We start from the raw sequence: 16,608 nt of genomic DNA, 5'->3' as shown, positions 1-16,608 counted from the left end.
CCCCCTTCTGTTGTTGATCCTGAGAGCATTCCTAAATAAAATTTCCTGCATGCAAATCTCCATCTGGAAGTTTGCTTTCCGATGAACCCAACCTACTCCATTTATGGGACTTCCTAACATCGTGTTAATTGGAGGCTGAACACTTGCCATATGAAGAAACAAAAGTGATTCAGCCAGTAAGTTCTGCTAATCACTGACACTAAGATTATTGGTACGCTTCATTGGGATATCAATTACGACATCCCAATATTTTTTTCAAGTCTCACCTTAAATGCTACCATATCTGTGTGTTTATTTAGATGACTCTTTAAAGTCTTTACAAAAGCCTTATGAGTTTAAGGTTCCAGAGACCAAAGAAGGTTTTTAAATGAATTTTATCTGAGTTGAGATGCTTTCAAACTCAACTTCATGGTGTTCAGATCTATATTTATGATTTCCTCTCCTTATAATTGGATGATCAAAGTAGAAGTTAGGGTGGAGAATAGAAGTATAAACCATCCACTTATTCCAACTTGAATCAGTTTAAGTTGAGACGTATTCACTCTAATCAGCCTTTTTCTGGTTCTCTCTAGAAGAAGTTGTTGCTGCTATTGCTACTATTGTTCCTACTTGGAGGGCTAAAAGGAGCCCAAAAGAGGTGACACAGAGAAAGTTGGGTCTGGACCAGAAAAGGGATTTATCCCCGCTAACAGGACATGGCATAGGTAGGTTAGAGAACAAGTCATTATCAGGAAGCATTGGTATAGCCAATATAGTGCCAGGCATCAATCCAAAGGTAGACAAAGAAGAAGACAGGAGAACAAGGGGCCAGGCTGATCCTTGAAAAAAACAAGACACTCAACAGAATCACGGATCTGGCGTGATTTAAAGCGTGTGGGTCAGAACCAAGTCTGTGGAAGGTAAACAGGTGCTGGAGCTTCTTTGTCAGGTGGCCTGGTGCATACAGCTGGGATCCGAGTGGCAATTTCAAGTCTGCCCTGGACAACCTCCCAATCTCCATCCCCCTTTCCCTGAACCCATCTCCTCAAAATGCCACCCACTGAAGAGGAATGTGGGGAGTGGCAGGTGAAGAATGTGGCAGCAAAGAGAGGGTCACAAGTCCCCTTAAATGTGTAACCATAACCACACATTCATTTGTTCCTCACACACATCTTCCCATACCAAAAGAAGCAACCTCTCTCCCACACACCACATTCTAGGGCATCCTGTGATCACATTACAACAGAACCTTCTTGTCACAGGGAAGAGCAATATACCAGAGAATAGGTTGTGGGGAAAACCACTGTTCTCTCTCTGCTGATGGAGTAGAAGCATCGTGACAGGGAGTTTTGCACCCAAATCCTGTTGTAGCCTATGAGGGAACTGACAGGTTGGGGGAAATGGACAGCTAAGTTCCCTTAGTCCGGATTATCCTCTTTTATAGCGTCCCTGATGAGATCATAGCTGGAGAGGCAGGGGTGTGACTCCCAGAATGAAGAATGTAGGGCTAGTGGCCAAAGCTGGTGACTGACAGTAGAGAGCTATAGGTAAGTTTGTCCTTGTCATTGTTTTTTAAATTGTGTCAGGTTTGGAAAGGTCCTTCCAATCCTAGTGTTGAGATGCCACAGATGAACCCCAAATATCTTAAGGTGTCACTAAAAATTTTGAAAATAATATTTCTCTTACTTGCCTTCAATTTGAAAACACCCCTCTAGGCTACATGAGAGTTTTACAAAGGGAGCCATATTTGGCATGGGGAATAGACCCCCAAATATGCCAGAACCCACAGTTCCTTCCATATATCTCTGCCTATAACTCTGGATTCCCAAAAGATGAGGAATCCCTGGCCTAAGGTTTCCAAAGTCAAGATTGATCCCTTTCCCAAGTGACAGTCACAAAGCAAACACTGTATCACACCCCACCTCAAGAAAAGAGAATTGTCAACTACAAAAAAGTCTCTCAACATGCTCTTTGTGACCTTAAGCAACAGCTTTCCCCTCGTTGGGCCTCAGTCCTACCTTAAATTCAGAAGACTGTGATCGCTCACTCCCAGCCCCAAAATTATCTCACCAGTCACTTGCCAAGCCCCGCCCCAAGCTACCTGGCGACCTTACTATTTCTGAGTCTGACTCCTCCCAGCGACTCCTTCCCTTTCAATTCCTTTGATAAATAGCTTCCCCTCTAATGGCTTTTGCTCTGGAAACTGCACCTCCTAACTCCTGCCAGAGACAGTTCTCCCCAGCATGAGCGCTGTCCTGCTCCCCTCGGCCAGGACAGCAGGTCTTCCTCTTAGCTTCTTGTTTCTGCTTTCCTTCTGGGTAGACCGAAGTGTGGTAGCCAAGGAGCTGAAGTTTGTGACATTGGTGAGTAGACTTTTCTCATTGCTTTTCCCTTAAAACTGTTACCAGCAGCGGCTGATAACCAAGTGTCAGGTTTCATATTAGCCTCCTGTGGTCTCCCAGAGACCAAACTCAGAAAGTGAATAATCAAGTTTCGCAAGTTCCTCCTAACGAATACTTAACGTGTCCTGACAAAAAGTGTTTGGTTTGGTTGTATGTGCCTTTGTCGATGTTCTTTATTCACTTACTTCACAACTGCCCTAAATGCACGTTCTTTTTGACAGCCTCAAAGGAAGGGGGAGCTTCCTCAAAGTGGGGGGAGGCCTCAGCTGGCCACGGTTGGCACTAGGAGCTTAATCGGGCTTCATTCAGTTTAATGGTGATTAGTTTGCAAACCAAAAAACTGTCCTTTTCTGAATTAAGTAGCCCCTTCCCTTTTATTTATCAGGAAATTGGAAAATATATTTGTAAACAGTCTTTGAAGCGTAAAAATGAAACTAAACTCGAGACTTCGAGGAGGACTTCCTGATGCATAGATTTGGTTGACCATTAAAATAATGTTTTTCTCCACGCAATGTAACATGCGACAAATTATGGGGAAAAGGGGTGGCATGAAGTTAAGGAAAGAAAATATACTGTTGGTGTTATTTTAAAAATAGATAGAAAGGGGCTTTGCAAAGTAAAGGGGATTTATCATTTTACCTGGGTGTCCTGGAATCAGTCCCTCTGTGTCTCCTGGTTTCTCTTTGTGTTTGATTTTCTTTGTATGTCTGTTTCTCTTGTTCTGCTTCACTCAGTCTCCCTCTGCCTCTGACCCTCTCTTTGTCTTTCACAGCCACTCTCTCAATCTCTTTCTCTTCCTCACTTTTTTTTATTTGATAGAGTGAAAATATGCTAGTAAATAATTAAATTTTCATACTGTAAGAGTACTCAAAATTTATTTCTATAATTTGCAGGGAAGTCATCTTTTACTTAAAAATTAAACATGAAGTTCCTGTTTTCTCAGCACAGAGTATTCAGCACTCCTTTCTTTCCCTACAGAAAATAAAAATTTCATACCATATGATTATTAGTACAGTAAATCATTACTAGGTCATGAGTCAACAAATGAGAGACAGAGAATCAGAAACATATCATCAATTTATTTACAAATGATTTACCAGCTGCCAGACTTCTGTGCTAAAAAAAAAAGAGTGTGTAATATTGTGTACCTTCTGTAGAGACATCCATGCAAGTTAGACTTTTTTGTTTGTTTTTTTAACATTTATTTATTTTTGAGAGCCAGAGAGACAAAGCATGGATGGGGGAGGGGCAGAGAGGGAGGGAGACACAGAATCCAAAGCAGGCTCCAGGCTCTGAGCTGTCAACACAGAGCCTGACCCTGGGGCTGGAACCCACCTACCGAGAAATCCTGACCTAAGCTGAAGTCGGGCGCTTAACTGCCTGAGCCACCCAGGCACCGTAGTTAGACTTTTACTTGTATTCCTTGCCAACACATGCGTTAAATGAGTGTCGGGACTCTGCAGAAATTACACTGTCAACACTGTAAACCTGTTGCAAGCTGGTTGAGTGGAATCTTCTCTGAGATATTACAGGGAAGTTTCAGTTAACTTCACGTGGCCAATTCTCTGCGTCTTTTACCGGAGTCCAGGCTAACTTCCATTGGTACCAAACTGTTGTGGCTTTCCTTTCTCCCCCATCACTCTCAGTTAACATATATTCAAGGACCACAAGTTAATTCTAAGGACTTCAGCAAGAAGATACTACTTTCTTGTTTTTATTGATTATAGATAATATTTGACTATATATGGTTAAATTATATACCCAGGCAAATCCTTACAAAATTATTAGAACCAGGAGCACCTGGGTGGCTCAGTCGGTTAAGCATTCAACTCTTGATCTCAGCTGAGGTCTTGATCTCAGGATTGTGAGTTTAAGCCCAGCATTGTGCTCCGTGCTGGGCCTGAAGCCTACTTTATTATTATTTTTTAACATAAAAAACATAATTTAATTGTTCTAAAAAGCCTTTTCCCTAGGCATTATAGTCTCAATGTTATAAATGTGCAAAGTAAGACAAAGAAAGTTAGATTGCTTGCTTAGTATCATAAACTATATAAGTGTTCATTATTTTATTTTTTTAGCTTTCTTTTTTTATTGTTCAAAATTTTATTTAAATCCAAGTTAGTTAACATGGTTTCAGGAGTAAAATTTAGTGATTCGTCACTTACATGTAACACCCAGTGCTCATCCCAACAAGTGCCCTTAATGCCCATCACACACCCACCACCCCTCCAGCAACCCTCAGTTTGTTCTCTGTATTTAAGAGTCTCTTATGGTTTGCCTCCCTCTCTGTTTTTATCTTACTTTTCCCTCCCTTCCCCTGTGTTCATCTGTCTTGTTTCTTTTGTCTTTCTCTAACTGACGTATTTCAGTGAAGCCTACAAAAAAAAAAAAGAGAGAAAATTGTTAGAACCAGAATAAAGGAAAGCTGCCTCTGATTAAAGTGGTAACATTAGTGACAATAACCAATCGTGACTCAAATGTTTTTTACATGCCAGGCACTGCTCTGAGAGTTCAATATGGAATATGTCACATTATCCTCCCAAAAACGCTGTAAAGTAGGGTTTCTAGGAAAACACAGAATACCAAATTAAATTTGAATTTCAGATGAACATCAAATAAATTTTTAGTATAAAGGGTGTTTCATGCAATATCTGGGCCTCCTGTAGTTTTGTTTGCTATATCTGGCAATTGTTCCCCAAAGTTTTTGTAAAAACCTTACTAATTCTATTTTATAGATAAAGAAGTTGAGACACAAAGAGGTTAAGCAGTTTGCACATGGTTACACAGTGCAGTCAGGATTTGAATCCAGGCTGTATGATCAAAGAGGCCATGCCCTTAATCACTAAACATTTTCCATTCCTGCTGTATGTGTTTAAGCCAGCACATGGAACTGAGATCTTTCCATGGAGGTTAGGTGTACAGATTTAACTCCTACTCAAAATCAGCAGGTGGCTTCCTCGCTGTTTCTCTCTGATCCAAGAAAAATAAATCTACCCCAATTCTAAAAAGCTGTTCTTGGCAGAAAGAGCAGGAAACTGTCCCGGGTTCTTGTTCCCTGTCATGAAGAGTCATCACATGATCTTTTAAAACAGGTTTATCAAAGTTCGTCTCATGGAATGCTAGTTTGATGACTTGTTAACAGGAGTTGCTTGGTAAAAACAAAATGGGTTTCAGTAGTTAAATCTGCACTGGGAACAGAACAAGGGTTAAACTGCATTTCAGGTGTTTTAAGGGCAGGACTCCTCAGTCTTTTTCTGATATGTGCTGTGGCTTTAAAGGAAAGGATTTAATAAAACTGCATTTCCTAAACTTTGACCATAGAATCTACCTCCTTCTTTTCCAGAGTGTCCCATAGAAAACCCTTAGAGAATCATTATTCTTAACTTTTTAGAGAGAGAATAATAAGCATGGTGAGTATGGGAGGTCAAGGGAGATCTCTCTCGATTGGCTTTTTTCAGGTGGGACCTGAAATTAGTGACTGCCAGGATTAGAAGCCGAAGTAGGACATTCCAGGCCAACAGAACATCACTGCCGTGAGGCTAGGATAAACAATGTATTAGGTGCATGTGCCACAGGGGCTCTGAGGCAAAGCATGTTTAGTAAGAATATAAAGTTATAACATCCAGGTGGGCAAGGCCAGATCAGGTAGGGTGCTGTGGGACCCACGTAACATGCCAAATCTGCTTAGCAGACTCAGTGGAGAAAGATCATTCATGGAGGTCCAAACCATGTTTTTTGTTTGTTTGTTTGTTTTTGTTTTTGTTTTAAGTAACCTGTGGGCACCCAGGTGGCTCAGCCAGTAAGTGTCCAACCTTGCCTCAGGTCATGATCTCACGGTTCGTGGGTTCAAGCCCTGCATCCGGCTCTCTGTTGTCAGTGTGGGGCCCACTCAGAATCCTCTGTCCCTCTCTCTCCCTGTGTACCTCTCCCACTCTGCTCCCTCTCTCTCTCTCTCTCAAAGATAAACAAACATTAAAAAAAAAAAGTTACCTGTGATCTAAAAGGATGAAGTGAATGTGACGTGGTGGGGAAAACAGTGGGTAGCCATCATGAAAAGAAGGAGATCTACACAACTCATTCAATCTCTTTGAGCCTCGGTTTCCTTCTTTGTTCAGAACAGCAACAGTGCCAACCTGGACTCACAGGAGTTGTGAGAATTGAAAGAGCAGGGAAAGAACTGTACAAAACCATGGAGGGTTGAACAAACACAAGAGGTTGTTATCCTGGATGTCTTCTATTGCAGTTACCACTACTGCAAACAGTCCTATTGCTGACCCTCTATTTTTAGGTTTCTAAAGGATTTCGTAGAGTATGACTGCTGGACTGAGAACATAGGTTACAAATTTGGCAGAGCAGTAGTTAAGAAGATTGCCTTTCCACAGACTTAAAAGAGGACCTAGGCACGTCCAAAGGCTCCAGCTGAAACTCCAGTTGCTCAAGAATCCCACCTGTGCACTTGAGGGCACTCCCTGATATGCACGTGTGCACACGCACACACACATATTGATTTCCAGTGCTCGGTAGGGGGGGATGGCTTATCAAGTGTCTCTGTGGGACACCCCTTCTGAAGAGCTCATGGCATGTTTGAGCCCTAAAACCTATTGAAATATAGAGGAGTTATTCCTGACCTGTAAGGACAGAGTGAGAAAGCTTGTTTAAGCTTTATGATTATGTTCCATGGCTCTGCTGTTTAACAATCCCTCCTTCAAGGGGACCACACTTATTTTCTCCCCAGGCTATACTGTCATTTAGATGCATAATCTCAGTTTTATTTTTTTATTTTAAAAATTTTTTAAATGTTTATTTATTTTTGAGAGAGAGAGCAATAGGGAGAGCATGCAAGAGTGGGGAGGGGAGCAGGCAGAGAGAGGGGAACAGAGGATCGGAAGCAGGCTCTGCACTGACAGCAGTGAGTCTGATGCAGGCAGGGCTCAAACTCATGGACCATGAGATCATGACCTGAGCCAAAGTCGGCCACTTAGCTGACTGAGCCACCGAGGTGCCCCTCAGTTTTATTTTTTAAATGGTATTCAGGGTTGTTTCTTATATCAAGGTTTTATTTTCCTCTAGTGCAACACTGCCTCCCCCCCAACACACACAGCTTCCAATCTTAGAGGAAACCCCAGATTCCAGATCACCCACTGGTGGGATGTTAAGGACTATGTTTTAGCATAGAAAAATGAGCCTCTTACACAGGTTGAGAATGCAGGCATTGGAGACACACCGTCTGTGTTTGGATCTCTGCCCTATCATATCACTTACACTCTGTGTGACCTTGTGAGGTCACTTAACTATAGGGCCGATTTCCTTGTTTGTGAAATGAAGATAATAATAGTAAATGCTTTGTAGAACTGATGAATGGATTAAATTATGAGAAGCACTTGCCACATTATCTAGGACACAACAAGCATTCAAAAAAACCTTGAGGAATTCTTGTGGTTATAGTACGGTAGGAAGCATTGTAAATTTTATTTCACTACAGTGTCTCTCATCTGACTTCTCTTTGGCTAACTCAGGGCCTCTCAGCTACAGGTACCCCCCTAAGGCACATTTGGCAGTGTCTGGAGAACTTTTGGGTTGCCACAATTAGGGATTGTTACCGATGTCTAGTGTGCAAAGGCCAAGCATGCTGATAAACATCCCACAATGAACAGGACAGTCCCTCAAAAGGAATCATCCAGCCCCAAATGTTAACAGTGCTGAAGTTGAGAAACCCTGGAAACTAAACATTGTAGCTTTTATAATCTATTGAAACCATATAACAACTTTAGTTACTCTGATGTAGGAAAGTATTTTTGCACAATTACCTGGGATCTAAAAAAGTCTAAAATGTGTTTCGAAGATAGAGCACCAATGATTAGCCTCGATAATTTCTGAGAATGTGCAGCCTTTCTTCTTTCCATGAGGGGCCATTCATGACTGCAGTTTCTTACCTGACCAAAATGATTGCTTAAGACCCACTATACCCTTGTCTGTCTGTTTGTTGCAAACTATTCTACTGAGACTTTAATTTCTTAGCAGTTTAGGGAACCAAAAGATCAGTTTTCTTTAGACACCAGAGACCCAACCCAGGTCCTAGAGGCCTCCCTCACTTTCTTAGAATCCCATCTGAAAGATGACCAAAATTTAAGACTGCTCCTTATCCTACGTCTACTGGAGCATCTTAGCCAGGCAGTGTAAATGATAAGTACAGGAAATCTCAGACACCGCAAGGCATTATGCAGCCCTCCTCTGTATTAAAAATGTTTGGTGGCCTCAGTGTAGACTTCATCTTGAGTTTCTTGAGTGTTTTACTTGTCTTATCTTTTGATTATAAAATAGCTTTGTGTTTGGTATTATTCAGGAAGCGTATTGGAATCATAAAATACCAGGGTCTTGAAAGTCCGGACTACTCTCCCCCAAGGATAAAATGTGCAATCAAAATAGCATGACATGCATATTAATCCAGAAGTATGTTCTTAAAGGATTGATGCTTAGCTTTTCTTATCTTCCTATCCACAAGTCCTTTATTCCTAATCTCCTAAAAACTAATAAATCATTGGCTCAAGACAGTCACAAATGGTATGTGGCATTTAAAAGCCACTATTTTTATGTTATGTAAAATTTTTAACACCATTTTTACTGTAACCATAATTAAGGAAGAATACTTCTTATCAGAGTTTGTCTGCGGTAAAGTGATTTTTCTAAGCTTTGTGTTCCTTCTTGCCCTGATATACAAACCAATCTCCACACGTGGCTTGCCTGCTTTCTAATGAGTGATCGTCTTGTTACCTACATTACCTGAAACACAGAAAAGTGTTAGTGAGCTTAAAACAGTGGTCCTTGAGGCACCTGGGTGGTTCATTCTGTTAAGTGTCCGACTTCAGCCCAGGGCATGATCTCACGGTTGTGGGTTCAAGCCCCACGTCGGGCTCTCTGCTGACAGCTCAGAGCCTGGATCCTGCTTTGGATTCTGTGTCCCGCCCCCCCTCGCTGCCCCTCCCCTGCTCACACTCTTTCTCTCTCAAAAATAAATAAATACCAAAAAAAAAAAAAGAAAGAAAGAAAAAACAAAAACAGTGGTTCATAACCTGAGATTTACCTGGGGAGATCTTTAAAATCCTGATGTCCTGACCACATCCCAAACTAATTAAACCAAAATCACTAGGAGGGGGATCCAGTCCTCAGAATTTTTTTAATTGCCCCAGGTGATTGCAATGAGCAGCCTAGGTTAAGAACCAGTGGTTTAAAAGAAAATCTATTAGGATGAGCAGAGGCAAAACACCGAAGTGAAATTTTTAACATTACTGTCTTGACCTCTTTTCAGGTATTTAGGCATGGAGACCGAAGTCCCATCGAAACCTTTCCTAATGACCCCATCAAAGAATCCTCATGGCCACAAGGATTTGGCCAACTCACTCAGGTTGGTTGAATTGTTAGCTAAAGATTGCTGATAAGTCTTAAGGGAAATTAAACTGTGTGGGGTCTGTAATATATTGAAGCCATACAACTACTTTAGTTACTCAGATCTGGAGGAGTATTTTGCACAGTTGCTTAGGATCTAAAAAGTCTAAAATGTGTTTTGATTGTGGAAGGAGAGGCAATAATGTTTAATTTCAGTAATTTCTCATTATGACCAGATCACCCTAGTGACAAGTAACTGTGGGAAAATTGTATAAAATAGCCAGTTTTAATTTTTTTTTTTTTTACCCTGTTTGGCTTTATTGAAGCATGAGAGCTGTGCATGGCCACAGATGAATACATGAACTTAAAGGTGCTGAAGAGAGCCAACAAATGCTTGGAGGCCAGCCCCCCGAGTTTCTCAGCCTCCACCTGAGAAAGTAGAAAATAATCTTGTAGTCGATAAACTGAATCAGCAGGGTTAGGAAAACAGAATTCCTCTGCAAATGCCCATACCAAATTTGCTTTTTTTTTATCAGCTATCTACACTGGGATTGAGCCTTCCTGATAAGTGGTCAGTTAAACATAGGGAGCCCTGCTCCCTGAAGAGCACCAAAGGAGAAGGTGAAGGGGAGGAGGGCAAAGGCGTCTGTAGTCACCACTCCAGTGCCCCACCCCCTTCCCTTGCAAGAGTGGATGGCGCCTGTTTGGGGCCATGAGGCCACAGGTGTTGCTTCTGTCCCGACCAAAGCAGTTTAAATACATTAAGAAAATCTCATAGAATGTTTAGAGTCAAAAATCTCTAAACATTTAACTGAACATTTAAACCAGTGGATCTCAGGGTGCCTGGGTGGCTCAGTTGGTTAGGCATCTGACTTCAGCTCAGGTCATGATCTCATGGTTCATGGATTCGAGCCCCATGTCAGGCTCTGTGCTGACAGCTCAGAGCCTGGAGCCTGCTTCAGATTCTGTGTCTCCCTCTCTCTCTGCCCCTCTCCTGCTTGTGCTCTCTCTCTGTCTCTCAAAAATAAATGTTAAAAAAAATTTTTTTTTAAACCAGTGTACCTCAATCGTGGCTAAAAATTGAGATTATTTGGAGAGCTTTAAAAAATATTGATGTCTGTCTGGGTGGTTCTTATTTGATTCATCTAAGATGTGGCCTGGACGTTGGGATTTTGAGAAGCTCCTCAGTTGAGCATTTGACTCTAACGTGCAGCCAAGGCTGAGAATCACTTCCCTAACTCAACCATGTTGCTTCATAGAGGAGAAATCCCACTGAGGCTATTTGAGATCAGTATCTTTTGGCTCCCAGGTCTGAGCTCCTCCCACCATAGCCTACCCAGCTTGCGGCTCCTTAAAAGAGAGAACGGTAGCAAAAACCCAGCACTAGTCCTTAATACCTGTGGCGGTGTGAAGAGTTCTGTTCCCTTGCTTGCTTTTCCAGTAAGACGATAAAATACTTTTAGACTGTGGGATCTGGATTCTCCTCTGGGTGTCTCTTGACTAGCCATCAGACTTTCCTAGAACAGTGTTTCTCAAGTGCCAAGTGTAAATGTATCATCTTATTAAAATGCAGGTTCTAATATTCAAAAGAAATGAAAACACTAATTCACAAAGATACCTGCACCCCCATGTTCATTGCAGCATTATTTACAAGAGCCAAGACATGGAAACAACCTGAGTGTCCCTCAACAAATGAATGGATAAAGAAATATATATATAGACATATGTATCTATATATACACACATACACATATGTATATATGATGGTATATATTATATATATGGAATATTTTTTAGCCTTAAAATTATTAGATCCTGGTGTTTGGGACAACATGGATGAACCCTGAGGGCATTGTGTAAAGTGATATAAGCCAGACAGAGGAAGACAAATACTGTATGATCTTATTTATATGTGGAATTTAAAAAAATTTTTAAAAACCAAACTCCTAGAAAAAGGGATCAGATTTGTGTTACCAGAGGCAGGAAGTAGGGGGAGGGAGGTTGGGAAAAGGGGGATCAAAGGTACAAACTTCTAGTTACAAGGTAAATAAGTACTAGGGATATAATTTACAGCACAATGACTATGGGTAAAACTGCTCTATGATATTCTATGATATATAGGAAAGTTGTTAAGAGAGGAGATCCCGAAAGTTCCCATTACAAGGGAAAGCAATTTTTTTTTCTTTTTGCTTTCTCTTTTTATTGTATCTGTATGAAATGCTAACTAAATTTATACCAGTGATCATTTCACATTGTATGTAAACCAAACCATTATGCTGCATACCTTAAGCTTATACAGTGATATGTGTCAATTGTATCTCAATGACACTTGGGGAAAAAATGCAGATTCTAATTCAGCCAGTCTGACATGGGCCTAAGAGTCTTCATTTCTAACATACTCCAAGGTGATACCAATGGTGCTGGTACATGAATTAGCAAGGTTCTAGAGCTCAAATTCCTCCCTTGGCCAGGCACTTCCAATCTACATAATGACCGAGTGATGGCTGTCTAGGTCACTGGCTCTCAAAGTGTGGTCTCTGGATGAGCAACATCACCATCACTTAAAACTTGTCATAAATGTTAGTTCTCTGGCCCTCCCCGACTGAACCAGAAACTATGGGGTTCAATTCTGGGAGCTTTTGTCTTAATGAATCCTCCAGGTGATTCTGGGAATGCTGACTTTGAAATCCCCTGCTCTGTAGAAGATGACTGTTTCTTCAAAATTCAGCTGTAAGTTAATGCAACAAATTAGGTCCAAAGTACCTGCTTCTTTAGCTACTCGCATCACCCAGGAAACTAGCAAAAATTAAAGCACACCTGACTCTTTTCACACCTGCTTCCTCATCCTAGGGAGGTGGTAATGATCATGGTATCTAGGAGTAGAAGCAAATGAACAAGTGGGACCAAGCTGAGCTATAGTGACCATATCCTCTCTGACTCCTGAGGCTCTGGTAAAACTTGGGATTAAAGATGGACTTGAATGCAGTGTTTCTCAAAGCATGGCACTCTACTACATGGATCTGAATCAGTCAGGGCACTTGTTGAAATGCAGATTCCAGGGCCACCCCAGGATCTAATGAGCAGGAATCTCTGGCGGAAGTGCTGAGTCATCTGCATTTCAACAAGAACCGCTAGATAATTTTGCTTCTGATGCACAGTAATGCTTGAGGATCACGGAACTAAAGCAATACTCCTCAATGGTTATTGGCCATCAGAATCTTAGTAAGCTTGTTAAAAACAGGTTCCTGAGCTCCATGTCCCCCCCCCCCCGAAGATTCTGGCTCAGTAGATCAAGGTGAGTCCTAAGAATTGGGTTTCTAACATACTCCCAAGTGATGCTAATACTGCTGATCCCCAGACCACATTTTGGGTAGGAGGCTCTAGTTTTTCATGAACCAGGCATAAATAAACTGTGCAGATAATAAATCATTACACCTAGAAGTTAAAAGTGATCTTCAGGGGCCCCTGGGTGGCTCAGTTGGTTGAGCATCCGACTTTGGCTCAGGTCATGATCTCGCAATTCCCGAGTTCAAAGCCCCGCATCAGGCTCACTGCTGTCAGCTCAGAGCCCACTTCAGATCCTCTGTTCCCACCCGTACCCTCCATCTCTCTCTCTGCATGTCCCCCGCTTGAACTGTCTCAAAAAATAAATGCAACAATGAGAAAAAAGTGATCTTCAGATTCATCAAGTCCAACTTCTTACCAGATGGTTGAATTTCTTCCACAAAACCTCCACCAAGTGGTCAACCAGCTCTCTTGAATGTTCTACAACAAAGATGAGCCAGTGATATTCTACCGCACCAGAGATGAACCATTTATTTAAATCAGATCAATCACCAGCTATTAAGTGTGCAAGGCTCTATGTTAAGTGCTAATAAAGGTGAATGAGTTTTCTCCAGAAGTCATGGCTAAAGATTACAACTCTCTTTTCTTGTTTTCATTTAAAAATATGTTGTTGTTTTTGTTGAACTATTGAAGTGCACTGTTATTTACTCCGCTCATTCAGTGAGGAGAGATGAGACTCACACATAAGATTCCAGAATTTACTTTCACTGATTTTTGCTTTTATTTGTTCTCATAGCTGGGCATGGAACAGCATTATGAACTTGGACGGTATATAAGGCAAAGATATAGAAAATTTTTGAATGAGTCCTACAAACGTGAACAGGTAAGTTGGGGATCCAAGAGTGGAAACGTTTTTCCTTGATAGGAGGTAACATAATGGTGCATTTGTGAAAGTGTTTTACCTGTTTTCCAAGGAACTTATACAAGTCAGAGATCTCATTTACAAATATACTCCTCTTTATACAAACATTTTATTCCTGAAAAATTTATGAATATGAATAAGTTCAAAAATTTATGGATAACTATTGGCAAATACTTTGGCTTGGCAAGTAGCCACCACTTAATTGATCTCTTTTGTCAATTCAGCTATTGACATACCATCTGGCATTCTCATCATACTGTCTCTATCTCCATAGATACTACGATCATGATGCTAATGTTTTGGTGTGAGGGTCCTGTCCTTTCTCAAAAATACTCTTCACTCCACAGTGGAAAACCCACAGTTCCAACTGGTTGGATTCTCCTTTGATTTTCCCCACTCTAGGTTTACATTCAAAGCACGGACGTTGACCGGACTTTGATGAGTGCTATGACAAACCTTGCAGGCCTGTTTCCCCCAGAGGGTATCAGCATCTGGAATCCCAGCCTACCATGGCAGCCCATCCCAGTGCACACAATCTCTCTTTCTGAAGATCGGGTCAGTATTCTGGGATAACTGGAACATCCCCTGGGGCTGAGGAGGAGGAAGGCAGGTTGTCCAGTACTTGTGGGCTTTGAGGTCTGGACACTGCTTGGTCTGTGCGATCTCAATCCTTTTCTAATAAAGGTGCAAGGGACAAAGTAGGACACAGAAAGCCCCAGGCAATAGAGAGTAGGAACAGAATTTCAGCTTGGATCTTTATCATCGACTTTGTTGTGCTACTCTTTCACTGAATGGCAGTTCATCCCTTTCCATCTTCACACACACACACATGCACACACACGGGGTTCCCCTTGTTCTACCTTCAATTCCCAGGCTTTTGGTGCCCTGCATAGGGTTCTCTTTCTTCCAGAACATCCTAAGACCTCTCTCCCTACAAAACACCCATCCCCACATGAAACTCTCATTCCGAGGTAGGGGAAAAAAGAAAGATTTGAGTACATAGTTAGTAACTAGCACTTTATACGTGTCATCATATTACCTTTTGTAACAATCTTGAATGGACAATATTAGTGTTCTCCTTTTATATCCAGGGATATAAGTACTCAGAGACATAAATAAAATGGGCTCAATGCCACAAAGCTGGTAAGCATCACAACTGGGACTAGAACCAGGCTTGGGTCATTCCAGGGCAATTTCCTTCCCTGAAAAATAGTGGTTCTCAAAGTTATTATATTAGAATTACCTGAGAATGTTTTAAATCCTGGCACCTAGGGCACTTCCACAACAAATCAGAATATCTGAGGCTGGGATGCAGATATGAGTACTTTTAAAATAATCTCCCTTGGGGCGCCTGGGTGGCGCAGTCGGTTAAGCGTCCGACTTCAGCCAGGTCACCATCTCGCGGTCCGTGAGTTCGAGCCCCGCGTCAGGCTCTGGGCTGATGGCTCAGAGCCTGGAGCCTGTTTCCGATTCTGTGTCTCCCTCTCTCTCTGCCCCTCCCCTGTTCATGCTCTGTCTCTCTCTGTCCCAAAAATAAATAAATGTTGAAAAAAAAAATTAAAAAAAAAAATAATCTCCCTAGATGTTTCCAGTGGACAGCTGAGTGTGAGAACCAGTACCATAAACCAAGCTGCCTGAATGAGGCTATATAAGAGAGGCTCTCAAATTTATTTGCACTGCATAGGAGGGACCAAGAACTCTTTAACATTTTCAGAGGAATTGCTTTATTTTAATAGTATTAAATACATCTCACTAATCTCCCAGATGCGTGATTTAAGACTAGATGAAGGAAATAGTTTGGGACAAGGAATCCATCCTGATTCCCCTGCAGTCACATTGTAAGCATGACCATGTCATTTCTCTGTAGCTGGGGCTTAGCACAACTTCTGCACCCGGATTGTTGCCCAGAGACCCCCTGGGGCAGGCCACTGTCCTCTTTGCCCTGCCAGTACTCCTAGACATTTGACTGAACTGTTGCATCTAATGACGTAAGAATATTTCCCAAATACTTTGTAGAAACAGCCTGAGCCTGTCAACCTCACTCCAGGTAACTCTACTTTAACCAGTCATTCTTATGTTTCCTGAAAAGATAGGATGATTTATTTGTACCTCTTTTTCTTCAACAGAATCAGGAGTAAAATATTATGATGATCAGTGTTCTTAGGAGTTGGTGAATATTGTCTTCCAAAAAGAAAAAAAAAATCACATTTGCCACAGCCTTTTCTGCAAAGATAGACACTGACTGGACAGCAGAACCAAATTTAGCCGGTGCAGACCAAGGTAGCTGTTTAACCCTTAATCCTGAAAGCTAGTAATTAAATTATGTAGTAAAGAGAATATAGGAGCTATTAGAAGAGGAAAAGAGAAACAAGGAGAGCGAGGGAGAGAGAAGCAAGCAAGATTATCATGGCTTCCAGCTACGTGCTAAGATGAAAACAGTTCTAACATCAGCTAAGAAATCTGACAAAATCAATCAACACACAGTTATTCCCAGAGCTGTGCTAAGTGCCAAAGAGAAATATAAGGCCAGGTTCCTTCCCTAATTTATCATCCACTTGATTACAAAGACTCGCATGTGTGACACGTGCAGACCACAATACAAGTGGTGGGTTGATGATCCAAGTATAAGCTGCCCGT

The 16,608-nt window shown here is 41.6% G+C and overlaps 1 protein-coding gene across 4 annotated transcripts in view; it reads left to right on the top strand.

Annotated features, from left to right (window-relative positions):
- The first annotated feature begins 2,099 nt into the window (after positions 1-2,099).
- ACP3 (acid phosphatase 3) overlaps positions 2,100-16,608 on the top strand; it is a 45,197-nt gene continuing 30,688 nt past the window's right edge. The window contains exons 1-5 of one of the 4 annotated variants that reach the window (XM_027061845.2): positions 2,267-2,342; positions 5,725-5,791; positions 9,688-9,783; positions 13,846-13,932; positions 14,374-14,526. In XM_027061845.2, the coding sequence (XP_026917646.1) occupies positions 5,789-5,791; positions 9,688-9,783; positions 13,846-13,932; positions 14,374-14,526 (339 nt within the window). In that variant the 5' untranslated portion in view covers positions 2,267-2,342; positions 5,725-5,788. Of the gene's footprint in view, positions 2,343-5,724; positions 5,792-9,687; positions 9,784-13,845; positions 13,933-14,373; positions 14,527-16,608 lie in introns of all 4 variants that reach the window. The other 3 variants (XM_027061843.2, XM_027061844.2, XM_015068463.3) reach the window with 3 other exon arrangements.

The sequence above is a fragment of the Acinonyx jubatus genome, chromosome C2, assembly GCF_027475565.1.
Source record: "Acinonyx jubatus isolate Ajub_Pintada_27869175 chromosome C2, VMU_Ajub_asm_v1.0, whole genome shotgun sequence".
NCBI lineage: Eukaryota > Metazoa > Chordata > Mammalia > Carnivora > Felidae > Acinonyx > Acinonyx jubatus.
The sequence above is the reverse complement of the archived record's forward strand: the minus strand, read 5'-3'. Positions and strand labels throughout refer to the sequence as shown.